At 44.2% G+C, this 15,317-nt stretch overlaps 1 protein-coding gene across 1 annotated transcript in view; it reads left to right on the top strand.

Annotated features, from left to right (window-relative positions):
- The first annotated feature begins 13,382 nt into the window (after window positions 1-13,382).
- The window catches only part of DLG5 (discs large MAGUK scaffold protein 5), a 99,160-nt gene continuing 97,225 nt past the window's right edge, over window positions 13,383-15,317 (top strand). The window contains exon 1 of the mRNA XM_042817957.1: window positions 13,383-13,686. Within this exon, the coding sequence (XP_042673891.1) occupies window positions 13,383-13,686 (304 nt within the window). The remainder of the gene's footprint in view (window positions 13,687-15,317) is intronic.

The raw sequence follows: 15,317 nt of genomic DNA, 5'->3' as shown, positions 1-15,317 counted from the left end.
TGAGATTGCCTTTTAACAATTTGTCTGTGTAGATTCTATTTCTTTTTTTTTTTTTTTTTTGTGAGTGTAGGAGAATAGGACAGGTAGGGACCAAAAGGAGAGCAAGCCAGTAAAGCTTTCCTGTGGATGAGTACCTAATTTTGTCATGGGAAACTGTCATGAAAGAGCTTGGCATTTTTATGAGTACCTTCTGAAGATTCTTCTGCAATTTTAATTGTGTGAAATTTGTATTGGTATGAGTGGCCACCTAGTTTTCTTCTGTAAATATGATGAAAAGAAGCTATTGAAATGGTGGCTTTACTCTTTTGTATGTCTTAAGTATTCAGTAAATTACATTTGTTATCATGGCCTATAGTATGACAATAAAAAGAGGCAGAGATTATAATGTAAACCTTGTGTTTGTTTATTGATGCATTATAACTTGTGCATAATAGATTTATGGGTGACCTGACCCTCTCTCTCCTCCTCATCTGCTTAGTTAAGACAGCTGACAATCACTGAGTTTTCCAAAAAAGAAGTTTCTGGTAGCTGGAAAGAGAGATCAGTAAGGGCTTAATATACTACTGCTGTCCTTCTGAAGTGATGACAGTTTGGGATCTAACTGTGCTTCTTAAAGGAAGAAAAACAGTGGCTCAAAGAACCATTGCAGTAGGCAGTTCCTCAGTAGCATTGGTTATCACTGTGCTTGCAGACAGGAATGCCTTTAGAAACTCAGCAAATGACAAAGATTTCAGTAGTATCTACTTATGTGCTTAAATTCTTCTAGAAAGAATATAACTCATGAATATTGCATTTTGAAAAGGATTAGCTGAAACTATGTATTTAGACCTGGAAAAATCTGTCAGTAATCAAAATGTGGAAGGGGAAGAAATATTGTAGTGAAAATTTGCCTGGGATTTTCTGTTGCATAAGATGAGAAAAATTAAAAGGGATCAAATCAGGAAAAAAAAAATATTAATGCTTTAGTGAAGAAATACTTTTATGGGTCACTGAGACGTGGTTACAGCATGGATGTAATTGCAGAGCAAATTTATCTTGACTATTTGAATAAAGATCCAAATCTCACAGGACAATCTTAAAAGAACAAAATTAAACCAAACAGCCCTTGTACTTCAGTAATGCTAGTGCTTGTGAAAATTAAGGTTTCTAGTAGCTAACAAAGTGACAAAATTTGAAGCATTCCATGGAGTGTGACTAGATCACATTCTGTTGTTTCTGGAAAAGAAAGATGAGATGCAATTCTCTATTTTTAAGTAAGGTTGTTTTTTTTTGTTTTGTTTTTTTTTCTATGTTGGAGCTATGAGAAAGAAGGTAACCTGTCAAAACAGTATATGTGAAGAAGGAAGGTAGAGGAGAAAACAGTCCTGATGTGCTTCTTTCACGAATTGGGACAGGCTTGCTTTTTTTTCTATTTTTTTTTTTTTTTTTTTTGCCTCATCCTGCTTAAAAAATAACTTATAAAAATGCAGAATTGTTATCGTCTGCATGTGTTCTCTATAGTGAATGTTTAAATAATAGCTCCAAGATTTTCTCAGAAGCATGAAGTTCTGGCAGCTCACTGGGTATCATCTCACATTCTGCAGCTGCTGCAGAGCACTGAAGCAAAGCTGGCTTAACAATGCTTGAAGGTGATGCTGAGAGATGCAAGATACCAATGTCTAGGACTGAAAATAATATGGAACAGGTGGTCTTGTGTGTATTCACAATTGCAAACTGCAAAACATATGAAAGATGACTTCCTCTTCACTGCCTGAAAGCTATGAAGTCACTGTAGCTGTGTGAGTGCCTTTCTGCTGTGTAACTCAGTTCACAGGGGTCTTTTGTACGAGAACTTAGACTGTACTTCAGAATTCTGCTGACTGTGATATTCTTTGAATACAGCATTGTCCAAACCACTTCTGTTCTGATTATGGGGTATAGCTATATACATAAATTGCTCTGAAAGTACTGCTTCTTGTTTATTTCTGTGAAAACAACAACAGTTACAACATGCACAATGAAACTGTTTGGAAGAGCAAATTCTCAGTTACAAAGAGGGTTATTTTTCAACATTTTCACTACCGTTAGCCATTTGTGAACATGAGCTGGTTGAAATGCCATTCGTTTTGTGATGTGACAGCTGTGCATGGCCATCTGGAACACAACTTGTCTTTCATGTTGCTGTCACTACCGTACTACCCACCACCTTGCTGTGCTCACATCCACTGTTTGGTCTCCATGATCATTCAAGCAAGTCTTGATATATGTCCATGGGTGCAATTTTTTCTGCATGGAGGAACTCCTTCTACATTCTTGCTTTATCTACACATCCGTATCAGGGGCACCACTGTATCAGACTGTCCCCCTGCTGCCATCTCTCAGACTGCAGGGAAATGTAATGGGAGATTGTTGCAAAGGTTCAACCTCTTGCCATACTGCCACTATCCATCTGTGATATCATAGGCCAATGTAATTATCAGATACTGCTTTTGGTACAGCCCTAATATAAAGCATCTGTATTCATCAAATGCTTAAAGATGCTTCTTAATCCAAAGTGTCTGTTTTGTGAGTCTTATAAGCGTGCAACATTAGAGTGTTTGTTGCTTTTGGAAGAAATGATGGTACGTGTTATTGACATAGCATGGGAATAGAGTTGTTTCTCTAGTTGAAGATAGAAGGAAGAAAAGTGGAAGACAGCGCCAAAAAATAACAAAGGAGTATGGGAATAGACTGGAAGTTCATGTCTATTTGTGGAAAGATATGCCAACTAGGTGAAGTGGCACTTAGATGTTAGTAATCTCTAGAAGCCATCCTATTGAAGCAATGGAAATGACAGAAAAAGAACGTGTATTTCTCAGAATTCAGATTTCATCATCTTTACTGGAAATCAGACTAAGACAACTGATAGTTAAATCGTCATTTACTCACTAGGTGATTACTAATAATGAGTAATAACTGAATTTTCCTTCAGTTATCAGTACGGTCTGGTTATAGTAGTCATTCAATTAATGGTATGAAAATACAGCAGTTGAATTACAGTGACGTGCAGTTAAGTGTAAAAACTGCACATTGAATTCTAGTACAGTCCATGCAGAAGATGATATACAAATATATGAAAGTGGGGCAGTTAGGAATCTGGTGTTGATAACTCTGGTTAGATCACAAGTATTCCAGGAAAATGCTTATTTGAGGATTTTTAAATAGTTTGAAACTCCTGCTGCTAGGCCAAGAGATGGAAATGACATTAGTTAATTTGCTAGTGGTTTAGCCTCTCCCACTAGAAGACAAACTATGATGTCTGTGAAGATCTTTCGCAGAGCCTGTTGTGATAGGGCAAGGGGAAATGGTTTCAAAATACAAGAGAAGAGATTTGGATTGGATACAAGGAAGAAGTTTTTATAATAATGGTGGTGAGGCAACAGAACAATCATCCAGAGAGACAGTGGATGTCCTAACCTTGGAAACATTTGAGGTCAGGCTGGACAGGGCTCTGAGCAGCCTGATTGAGTTGTAGGTGTCCCTGTTCACTGTGGGGGAGTTGGACCAGATGGCCCTTAAGGATCTCTTCTGACCCAATACATTCTGTAATTCTATGATTCTGTGTTTGCAATGAATGCTTACCACCACTGAGGAGTGTTGGTGAGTCCTAGTACACAAGTAAAAGACTGGAGGGTGTGCAGCCTCTGTGAGTGGCTTCCTTTTTCTGCTGAAAGCTGGCAAGCACTGCTGAACCAGGTTCATTTCACCTCCATGTTGCCTGTGTTTTGTCAACTGGAGACACTGGCAATCAGAAATGAAGCTGTTGTGAAAGCAGCAGGTAGCTGAGTTGTTTACTGCAGATATTTTTTTCTCCTTCCTGGGAAAGTGGGTGTTGGTCAGCTAATATTCCCACGCATACAGTATTTTTATCTGCTTACACCCTTTTTTAACTGTTACATTGTGCAAGTTTTAAAAGTAAAATAAAGAAAGTTAATTGCCAAGAAATACAGAATAATGAGACTGCCCTGAGGTAAACTGTAATGGTCCCAGAAGGTGCTAGCATTAGGCATATGTGAAACTTCAAAATTCTTTGATTTGTTGTTTGGTGTTGTGCTCACATCTGAGCAGTACTGCTGGAAACTCTTGCTGGTCTTTGCTGTGGTGGGAATGGCCTTGATCATAGCTCTGCAGTGAGATCGTGAAAGGTACAGAAGGCAGAGAACCTTCTTCATGCTGCTTGCTACTTGACCCGTGCAATTTGCCAGTGCAGTGATATTAAAGTGTTTGCAGCATATACATAAAGGTACTTTGAAAAATCCACAAGTCTTTTTACCATAAGCAAATCTTCCAGGTTTCTAGCTCCTACGAATATTTTCCAGTTCCATCACGGACTTTCTTTATACTTCAATTTAAAGAAGATACTTAATTCTTCTGACTTAGGCCACTGCAGTGCATTTTCTAGTTTCCTTTTACATTTATTCGTTTTCTTCCTGTCCTTGTTTCTCCCTTCTGGGCCCTGGTGGCTGTCACTACTGGTGACACAGCTTCCCTGTAGCAGTGCTATGTCAACCATAGTGTGCCACTGGCTGGCTTCAGCTCAGCCATGCGAGGTTGCTGTGAACCCTTGCCCAGAGGATAATTAAACCACTCGAGGAAAAAACACTTCCTCAGCACATCTGGATGTGGAAATGTACTGCCATCAAAATTACCATTATGGTCAAATAACTTCTGAGCTGATGACTTTGTTATGTAAGGAAGTGTGTTTGTGCTCTGAACTGAAATAAAGGGCATCCCTGCTAGATGGGATTTTCTGTCATCACTGAAAACTCTTCATCTGCTTAATTTTCTGCTTTTCTCACTGGCCTGCATTTGTTCCTTCCTGTGTACCCAGCACAGATGTTTCACTTGCTGTGTTTGCATGTGTTCTGTTGAGAATAAGAAGAGATGCTCAGGGCAGAAGCGTGGTGACAGGCACGTGTAGGATCAGCTGCTCCTGCTGTACGCTTGTGTGATCTTGGGAAATCCATAGGCTCTCTGCACGTAGGTTGCTCTGAAAGGAATGCCTTCTATTTATTTCCGTGGAAACAACAACAGACAGAGCACAATGATGGTATTTGATAAAGCAAATTCTCAGCTACAAAACACCATCTTTCAACACAGCCACCTCCATTAGCGATGTGTATTCACCAGTGATGAGAAAAAGCCTGCATGCCGCACTTGTAGAAGACTGCAGTGGTGGTGGTGAGCTACTGTTGCTGTTGCCATTGCTGAGAACCACTACCCACCACCTGTGTCCCATTCACTGTTTGGTCTCCAGAAACGTTCAGCAAGTGTTGATGAATGTCTGTGGGTGCCTTTTTTCCACATGGAGGAATTCAGTTCCACACCTTTGGTTCATCTGCACTTCCATGTCAGACACCGTTGTGTCAGACTGCCCCTCTGCTGCAACAAAATGTAACAGAATATTGGCAGGAAGATTCAACCTCTATGGCCTGGGAGGTGCATGAAGGTTAGAAGTTCTATTAGTACAAATAGCCAGTGGTTAAAAGGATAATATTTGGCTTGCCTTGCTGGTGAGGTGTATTTATCCTTTGCAGAATATCCCTAGCAGAGTTGGAGGCTTTTCAATTCAGTTATTCTTTTGCACAGTATTTTCATTACCATGTTGGAGATTAATCCAAGTCCCCTGGAAACCAATTAAAGAGCTCTCTCTAGCTCAGCAGAACTGGGTAAGCTTTGATATATGCTTTATAAATGCATATCCATCAATCCCCCTCTGGTTAATGCACCTCTCTACATTTCAAACAGTCATACAACATTTTTCTAAACAGTGTTGCTGTGGACGTGATCTGGGAAGGAGCATTTTAATCCAAATCCTTCTTAAAGCTTCACATGCAGCTCAGGACTTTGTCTCAGATGCTTCTGCTTATTTTGGGACACTGTCTGTATGTTCCTTTCCATTTAGTATTCAGGTGTGTGATTTTTTTATTTTTATTTTTTTTAATGGAGTTATATAAAACAAGGATATTTTGCTGTTGTTGCATTTCACCAGCTCCCCAGTGACAAATCTGCAATGGCAGATGCTCTGCTTCCAGCTCAACACGTTGATTCCCCTCTGAAAATAGGGGATTGGACATAAATATTGTTCAAATTAGACACAACTTGGTATTTATAATAATTTAAGTTCTAAACTACTATTATGGCACTTTTCTTTGAAAAATATTTGTGAACCTGAAAAGTTCTATTTTTAATTTCTAAATTTGTCTTGGGTGGTGGAATACAGCTGTGCAGGAGATAGGTACCTCACTTTAAAGTGAATAACCAAACCTCATAAAGCTGGTAGTGGAGCTGCCGCTGTGCCAAGCAGACATGATTCCATTCTGGAAATGGCTGATAGCTTTCCTGTCCCTGCCGAGGCGTAGAGACTTCCTCAGGCTTTATTCCTTTTCCCCTCAAAAATGGGAGTGCAACACGGGAGTTACTTTGTTTCACAAGTTATTTCAGAAGTGTTCAGAAGTTATTTCACAAGTGTTTTCAGAACTGACCTTTCTTAAGACCAGCATTTTTGTAGTGTGGAATGATCTTTAGTATTCATCTGTGACCACAGCCTGCTTTGTCTGAGCAAGGATGACTGTAGGAAGTTGTACAACCTCAACTTGATTCTCAGTTCCACAAAGAATATCCTGCAATGTTAAAAGTAAAGATTTATTTTCAAATTGCAAGTCTGTAGAATTTCTACAGTGTTTACCTAGATAAATCCTGTGATAATTCAGCTGTTGCACAGAATCCAGAGAATCCCGGAGAACCAAAGTTGGAGGCATAGCTGTCTCCATTTCCACAGGTACCTCTTTGGGCTTGGGCTAGCAACATCTGGGACATCCTTGTGTCATCAGCAAGAACCTTTTCCTTCAAGCCTAGCTTTGACCCCAGCCAACCCACAACTGAAGCACTGCTCCACATTCCCCAGCATCATCCTGCTTCTCAGGCAATGCTTCCGATGTGGCTCTGCAAGCATTCTGCCTATAAGTCCTTCTAAATCTCTGCTTTGTCAATTCTGCCTGCTAGGCACAATGGTTTTTCTTTCTATACCCATCAGGCTAATGTCTGACAGCATTATATCCTATCACAACAATTTCTATTTCTCTCTTGCAGCTTTTTTTTTAACATATTACATTTTCCACTGATATAATGAAATTGTATATTTTAGTGGATAATGAGCTGGATAACTGAACCAAAGCCATTTAAAATCAATAGGAGGATCCCTTTTAGTTCCAGAACCACTTTGAAAATATTCATTGCTCTAATAGCCAAGAAAATTTGACAGAAGAACAATGAAGATCTTGAAACAGAGCAGACTTATGGATAGTCCTTGCCATTACAGCTGTCTACATTCAGCTGAATTTTTCTTATGAGTTCTCAGATTGTGTGTGACTTGTTTATAGATATTTCCCAGGGATGCTGAGGGCATGCATTTGCTTTTAACTCCTCCCCATTACTGTGAAAACAAACAAAAGTAAATGGTATAAATTGCCAGTATTGATTTTAGCTGAAAATTGACTTAGTAATGGAACTATCAGCAAATTACAAGCAATGGCCTTCAAAATGGACTGTTTAAGATCTGCTGGCTTACAGATGAAGTTAAGCATGTGAAAGCTAGCTCAGGCTCCTTTAGGAAATCCATTGTCTTCAGTTTTGTTCTGGACAGACTGGTATCTGAGAGGTGCAGCTTGGTGCATCCTTCCCAAAGCAAGATGAAATTCTTGCCCTGGAGGATTGTCATGTGGATCTGCAGTATTTCAGATTTTAAATGGGAAATTTTAGTTGCTGAAGTAAAACACAATTTTGATTTGCTTCTGCTTTTTCACTAGCCTCAGAAATATTAAAAGCCTTCAGTAGACAGAGTGGTTTGTTTCTATGGAATCTGTCTAAAGATGCTGTCTGATCTTCATTTTAATCTGAATTATCAGTTCAATCCCTACCCAGAGCTGGAACAGGCCGAAGAAAGCTGCCCCAGGCAGCACAGGGTGAAACCACTGATAGATTATTAAGGGTACAAAAAAAGCTACACCATACTTTGGTCTGGTTCCCCTCATGCTGTGCTCTGCAGCAGCTCTCTGAAGAAGAACCAAACCGTTTCCTGCAACCTGTGGTCACACATGTTTAGGAAGACAGATAAGCCCCTGTGGTCTGTGAGCCCCCAGCCACTCCCTGGGGCTGGAGCACAGTGTCTGTAGGCAGCACCGTGCCATCAGTGCCGCTGACATGCCCTGTGTCACTCATGCTACACCTCTACATCTATGTGCACCTCTACATCTTTGCCTTTTTTATGGATCAGTGAGACCTTCTGATCCGCTGCACCAGTAGACCTGCACCTTCCTATTCTGAGATCACTAATCTATTGTCTCTAAATTACATCAGTCCAAAACAATACAATTCCATTGAGATCTGCTCGGCTGCTATTGTTCCATATTGTTCTGTTCCATAGTACCTAAGACAAAATCTTTGTTTACTTTGCTTTATCTGCTTTAATCTCACCTTGATAACAGCTTGTATTTCTCCTGCTTGTGGAATATCTAATCATCTTCCTTCCTAAATTCCACACAATGTTGTCAGCTTCCATTAACAGACTGTAGCTCTCAATATTTTTCTCTAAGCCCTGGGAGCTTGAGTCACATGGCTATGTGAGAAGCTTAGCTTTCATTGCAAAACTATGCCTCTAGCTTATGTGGCTGCCAATGAAGCTTGAAGACCTGAATCCTAAGGGCTGTGAAGAATAAAATGAAGAAAAAGAAATAAAATGTTTCCTGAGTATTTAAATATTAAAAAAAAAATAAAAAAATCTAGGACTATCTCTCCTTTGAGGCATTAGACTTTCTGACAGTTCACACTGAAGCTACTGAGGAGGTGATTCATCAGTGAAATTATAGCAGCAGGGCTGCTGCTGGGATGCAGGCACCAGTAGCTGGTAGCTTCAAAGAAGGATAAAGTACCTGAGACTGAGTGACAAGTACTTTTTATCCTGAAGACTATCATAAGGCCTATTAAAATGAATATAAGAAATCTGTTTGAAAGCCCAGATGTTTCTAGCGGGTGTCTTATCAAAAAATCCCAAACTAAAATAGCACAATAGTGTCGCTCAGTATGTGGATCACTGACATAGAATATAAATCTCACTGCCTAATGGCTTTGGAAAGCAGAGAACTGGCAAGATAGAATGTTCACTGGTACAGTCTCTGCCACTGCAGGTGCGATGCTTTATATGATTACACTGAAATCCATCTTGAAAACAGGTAGGATTTTCTTTTCCGCCGTTTTATCTGTCTTGTCTGTTTCTGTTCTCCTCTATCTCTTTTCTATATAGCTGTCAGGATGCTCAGAACCACCTCAGTTTCAGTCTTCAGTTGTCTGATCTGTGTGGAGGATACACTTTTACATTGAAAGCTGTGCTATGCTGCAGGATCTTCAATCTCTTTTCAGATTCTAACTCAAATGTATAACACAACATTTCATTTCAGGAAACGAGGTGAGTTTGCATACACAGGCATGATAATGATTGCAGAATAACAAAGGTGTACAGGAAATTACAGGAACAAACTCTTCTTGTCCTAAAGGTTGAATACTGCTCCTGCTGTCCTTTACTCTGTGTTTAAAGTTTCTGAAGGCTTTATTTATACACATATATACATACATACACAATATACTTCCATTCATTTTGTGAAATTTAATGGGATTCCATACACTGCACAGAGTTTAATGGAATAAAAAGAAAAATTATCCTCAGTTGCATGATTGTGAATTGCTGGAACCTAATGCTTCTGTTGAGGATGATGCTGTCCTCCTGACAGAAAATTCTGCAAAAGAAGGGCTTAAAAGTGCTTTGCTGTCCTCAGCGTAAATCAGGGAAGTTTCTGAGGGGCAGATTTACCAAGTAGACACCCATTTTAGTTTTTCAAACTCTATGTTTGAGTACTTTGCTTCTGCAGGGCAACAATAGTGTTCTATTTCTTTCTCAAAAAAAGATAAATAAATTATAATATTAACCCAATTTCTGCTTTTTTATGATATCCTGTCCTCTAAATGTTTCTCAAATTGCACAGGCAACTCAAGAATAAACAAATGAGGGAAGTGTTGCACATGTGGCTGGTATGACTATTTGTTGGATCGCCTGTTACAAGACACTGTTTCCATACCTTATATTTTAGCTTAACTGAATGATTTCAAAATAGTAATTCTTCTAGTTCTGACTAAAAGTACTGCTACCTTAACAACATCTCTGAAGGTCACAGCATTTTTTTCTGATGTCCAAAGCACACATTCCCAGTAGTCTGGCTTCCAAAGATACAGCTTAGAAAATGTATTGATCTTTTCCTGTATCAAGTTGTTTGGAATCCTACTTTATATAAACACACAGGATATCTTCTGGCAGAGCTTTTTATTACAGAGTATATTTTAATGAATATATTTTTTAAAACTTTCATTTTTTCTTGTTTTAAACGAGAAAACAAGCAAACAAACAAACAAACAAAAAAAACCAACAAAAAACTGTTTTTGTGATACCAAATCTTAGAAAATTCTTGAATATTCGGTGCAAGTAATAGACTTTGAGTTTCAGTCAAAGATCTTTGGTTAACTTAAATCTAAGTTTGAAAATCTCTTCCATAGTTTATCCCAGAAAACATGGCAGGGAAACCAGGGAGAGTTTTTCCCTTTCTTCTTGAGGACTTTGGAGGAGGCTTCCTTGAAAATTGATTTAGCTTCTTTGTTATCTTGGCAGTAGAGTTGTACACTCTGGGGTACAGTAACGATCCAAATCTTGTTCAATTCACATTGGCACAATAATTTTGCATGTTCCATAGTTTAAGCTTTCAAATATAACACGTATATCTATTCCATTAGGGGACAGAACACCTCCCCTGTCAGGACAGGCTGAGAGCTGGAGCTACTGAGCCTGGAGAAGGCTTCAAGGAGACCTGACCTTCAAGGAGGCCTTTCAGTATCTGAAGGGAAGCTGTAAGAAAGAACAAAGACTCTTTAGCTGTATCTTTTGTGATAGGACAAAGGGAAATGCTTTTAATCTAAAAAAGGGGAGATTTAGAATGGAAAAATGGAACAAATTTTTTACAATAATCAGAATCATAGAATGCCTAGGGCTAGAAGGGACCTTAAAGATAATCTCATTCCAAGAACTGTGTGCCGCATGCACACAGTTGCATGAATACAAGACCTGTGCCTGTACTGGCCTCACCCGTACACTGCATTAACCTCCCTGGTGGCTCCGTTCTGTTTCTTTTTGCAGAGCTGAAAACAAGCCATGTACACCAGCATTAACCAGTATTTCTGGAATGTACTACTGCTTTCCTGACTAAAGTTTATCCAGTTTGTTGGAGAGAAATAGGCATATTTTCAGATAAAATCAAATGGCCTCAGAATAATGCAGTTTGCAGGTATTACAACATCAGCTGTTAGCCAGTGATGCAAAGCTCTGCATGTGTTGCCTGTAAAAGTCTCACTAAGAAAACCGTTGATGCAGATTTAGAAGAAAGGAATCCACAAAAGCATGAGCAACAAGGGATAAAACATGGAAAAAACTTGCTTCAAACCCATTGCATACTAGCAAATATTGAGCGATATTCCTTTGAATATTGACCTTCCAGACAGGAAAAAATGCCCAAGTGCTTTCATATTGTATTGCCACTAAGAATTGTGTAGTAGATTTGGTATCACGGTTATACACAGAAACCAAGGCTGTTTACACATAAGTGAGACATCATCCTCATCTGTTGAACTGTATAACACAACTTGATACACAGTGTGGAAGTTCAATGCTCCCAGTCAGCGAGCTCAGAGAAAACAGAATGAGCTCCCTGACTGCAGCATTATGGACATTATACACAGCACACAGGTGTTGGCCCAGGACACCTTCAGGTCACCCAACTGCTACTGGATGTGATGGAGATGATACAATCACTGGTTGCACTTCTGCTGTGCCGTGAGTGCCGCTGTTATCTTTGTGTGCCTACCCAGTGAGGGTTTTTCAGATAAAATGTGAACTTCAGATTTAAGTAGCCACAGTCGCTCTGCAGCCTGTGCCCTGGTTGTCTGGGGTTCAGTTGCTGTTCAGGACGGGAACGCAGACAGGCTGCTTGCCGTCAGCCACACGTTGTTACTCTTTTTATTTGCCAAACGATTACATTCTGCAGCTGCTGAGAACAAGGCCATTTGTGTTCTATTGGTAAGTTAACAGTTGTTTGTTGAACAGCCAAAATCCCATTTAGGAGAAGATGAGACAGCACCCGTTTCTAATATGTACACCTTTTATTTGAAACTTTCATTTCTGTAACTCCTAGTGGACAAAAATCCCAGCGGTCTGTACGCACTGTGGCGTTTCCGTCGGATCAGACGAGTTTCGGTGTATCTGTTAGACACCGTTCCCTCGGGACGATGCCAGCCCGGAGCCCGCCAGCCCTGCCCGATGCGGGCCGCGCCGCCTCCAGGCCCCACTCCCAGAGCCGCGCCTCCGGGAGATGGCGGTGCGCGCCCCGCCGCCGAGCAGCACCGCCCCGCGGGGCCTTTGTCTCGCCGCCGCCGCCGCCGCCGCCGCTTAGGGGCCCGGGCTCGGTGCGGGACAAGCGGAACTGGCGGGATGCCGGCCCCTTAAGTGATTCGATCTCCCCATCGCCTTGCACACCACCGACGGCCGGCCAGCCGGCCACCCCCACCATAGCTCTCCCGCCGCCGAGGCTCGGGTCTTTCTAGGGGCCGCCCCGCCCGCGCCCCGCCTCCTTGCAGCCCCCCCCTCGACGGCCGGCGGGAGCCGCTGAGTGACGGGCGGAGCGCGGCCGGGGCAGAGGCCGTCGTGTTTCGCCGCCGGCGGCGGGAGGCGCGGAGCGGGCGGGCCGGGCCATGCGCCGCCGCGGCACCGTCTGGGCGCAGGCAGCCGCCGTGTGCGACCAATATGGCTGCGCGCTGCCGCGAATGAAAGGAGGCGCCTGGAGCTGAGGCCATCTCCCCCCACCCCTCCTCGCCCCGCGGCCTGCAGTGAGCGCAGGAGAGAAGTTGGCTGAGCCGCCCCGCGGGGTGGGGGGCGCCGGCTGCCGGCGGAGGAGGCGGCGGTAGAGAGGAGGAGGAGGAGGAGGAGGAGGAGGGGGAGGAGAAGTTGTTTGGCCGCCGGGAAGGCGGAAAGGAGAGCGCGGCGCCGGCCGAGGAGGACGAGGAGCAGCTCCGCAGCCGGCTTTCCCCCCCCGAGCGCCCGAGGGGAGAGCGGCGGTCGGCAGCCCGCGGCGGGAGGAGGAGGCGCAGGGCGGCCCGGCCCCGGCTCGGAGTCGTGCGGCGGCCGGCGGCGGCGCCTCCCCCTCGACCCGCGCGTCCCCGGGGGCGGCGGCCGACCGGTGGGGCAGGGGGCCGAAGTTTGGCCGTCGGCGACCATGGAGCCGAAGCACAAGGAGCTGCTCGCGCAGTGCCGGCAGAGCCTGGCGCAGGCCATGACTGAGGTGGACAAGGTGGTGGAGCTGCTGGAGGCCGCCGGCGCTCTCAGTCCCCGCGACCTGCGCGACCTGGAGGCGGCGGGCGGCGGCAAGGCCGAATTGCTGATCGCCCTGCTGCTGGCCAAGGAGCGGGACCACTTCCAGGACCTGCGGGTGGCCCTGGAGAAGACGCAGCCCCACCTGCTCTCCATCCTCTACCTGAACGGCGTGGCGGGGGCGCCGGCGGCGGCGGAGGAGACGGCCGGTGAGCGGGGAGGGGGGCACGGGGCGGGGGGAGGGCGGAGGGGAGCGGCTGCACCCGCCCAACCCCGCCGGGCAGGGAGCGGCCGCGCGGCGCGGGCCCCCCGGGCCGCCTTCCTCGGAGCGGGGCGGAGCGGGACGAGCGCGGGGGTCCTGGCTCCGCCGCAGCCCGCCGGCTTTTCCGGGGGAAACGGAGCTGCCGCGCTTGCGTTCGGACTCTCGGTGTTTGTTTTTTGCTCCCTTCCTCCTTTCTCTTCTGGGCAGCGCGCTGCCGCTTGTTCCCCGAAGTACGGCGGATGCTATACTTCCAGGCACTTTATCCGAGCAGCGTCTCGGTCCCCGCCGGACCCCGGTAGGCTCCGCCGCTGGGACGGGCCGGAGCCGAGCCTCGGTACCTGTCCGGGCCGCCCGCTTTGCCGGCCCCGCTACCGCGCTCCTGGGGGAGAGCTCGGGGAGGCGCGTGCTCAGCCCTCAGATAAGTGTTGTAACTCCTTTTCTTCCCATGAATGTGGGCTTGTTTGGGGCCGTGCTGCTGTAGCACTCGGCTGCGATTAGAACAGAAAAGCAATTGATAGAGCTGCAAATCACGGTGAGAATTTGCAGTGCAGACCTTCTGAAGTTTGTCTTTGACCCAGAGAAGTTCCTTTCTCCCTCCTCTCCAAGTCAGAATCTACTTCAAAAAGAAAAAAAAAAAAAAAAAAGGATTTAGTGGTAATCCTCGATGCCTTGTGAGTGGAGCTGTGTTTTTAGATAAGAAATACTTCAGCTGGAATAAATGTAAGTGAAGAACATGCGGTTGTGCGATTGGTATTCTCTTCTTGCCTACATCAAGCTGATGAAGAATGTGTTTTTATTTTTGTTGTTGTATGGTTTGGGACATACTATACCTCTTCTTCAGGAGAATCACAGAGCAGCTTAGTTTAGAAGGGACCTTAAAGATCATCTAGCTCCAACTCTCTTGTTGTGGGCAAGGCTGCCAACCACTAGATCAGGCTGCCCAGGATCCTATCCAACCTGGCCTTGAATGCTTCCAGAGGTAAAGTGCTCAGGACTCTCTGGGCAACTTGTTACAGTGTCTCACCACTCTTGAGTAAAAAATTTCTTCCTAACATCTAACCTAATGCTCTTAGTTTAAACCCTTTGTACTATCACTACAAGAGCCTTCCATACTGGAAGGCCCCAGTGGAGTCTCCCCAGAGCATTCTCTTCTCCAGGCTAAACAAGCCAAACTCCCTCAAACTTTCTTCATAGGAGAGGCCCTTTGGGTCCTTTGATCATCCTTGTGGCCCTACTCTGGACCTACTTCAACACCTCTGCATCCTTGTGCTGGGGGCCCCAGGATTGGACGTAGTACTCTGGATGGAGCCTTACAAGGGCAGAATAGAGGGAGACAATTCCCTTTCTCTCTCTGCTAGCACCCAGCTTTTGTTATAGCCCAAGAATACTGTTGGCCGCCTGTGCTGCAAGAGCACGCTGTTGGCTTATGTCCAGCTTTTCATCCATCAGGACCCCACATCCTTCTCTGCAGGGCTGCTCTTCATGAGTTCTTCTCCCAGTCTTTACTTGTATCAGAGATTGTCTCAATCCAAGTGCAATATAGCTGTATAGCTATAGTGCAATATAGCTGTATAGCTA

The sequence above is a fragment of the Centrocercus urophasianus genome, unplaced genomic scaffold (assembly GCF_019232065.1).
Source record: "Centrocercus urophasianus isolate 14NV4802_14NV808 unplaced genomic scaffold, USGS_Curo_1.0 seq_17, whole genome shotgun sequence".
NCBI lineage: Eukaryota > Metazoa > Chordata > Aves > Galliformes > Phasianidae > Centrocercus > Centrocercus urophasianus.
The sequence above is the reverse complement of the archived record's forward strand: the minus strand, read 5'-3'. Positions and strand labels throughout refer to the sequence as shown.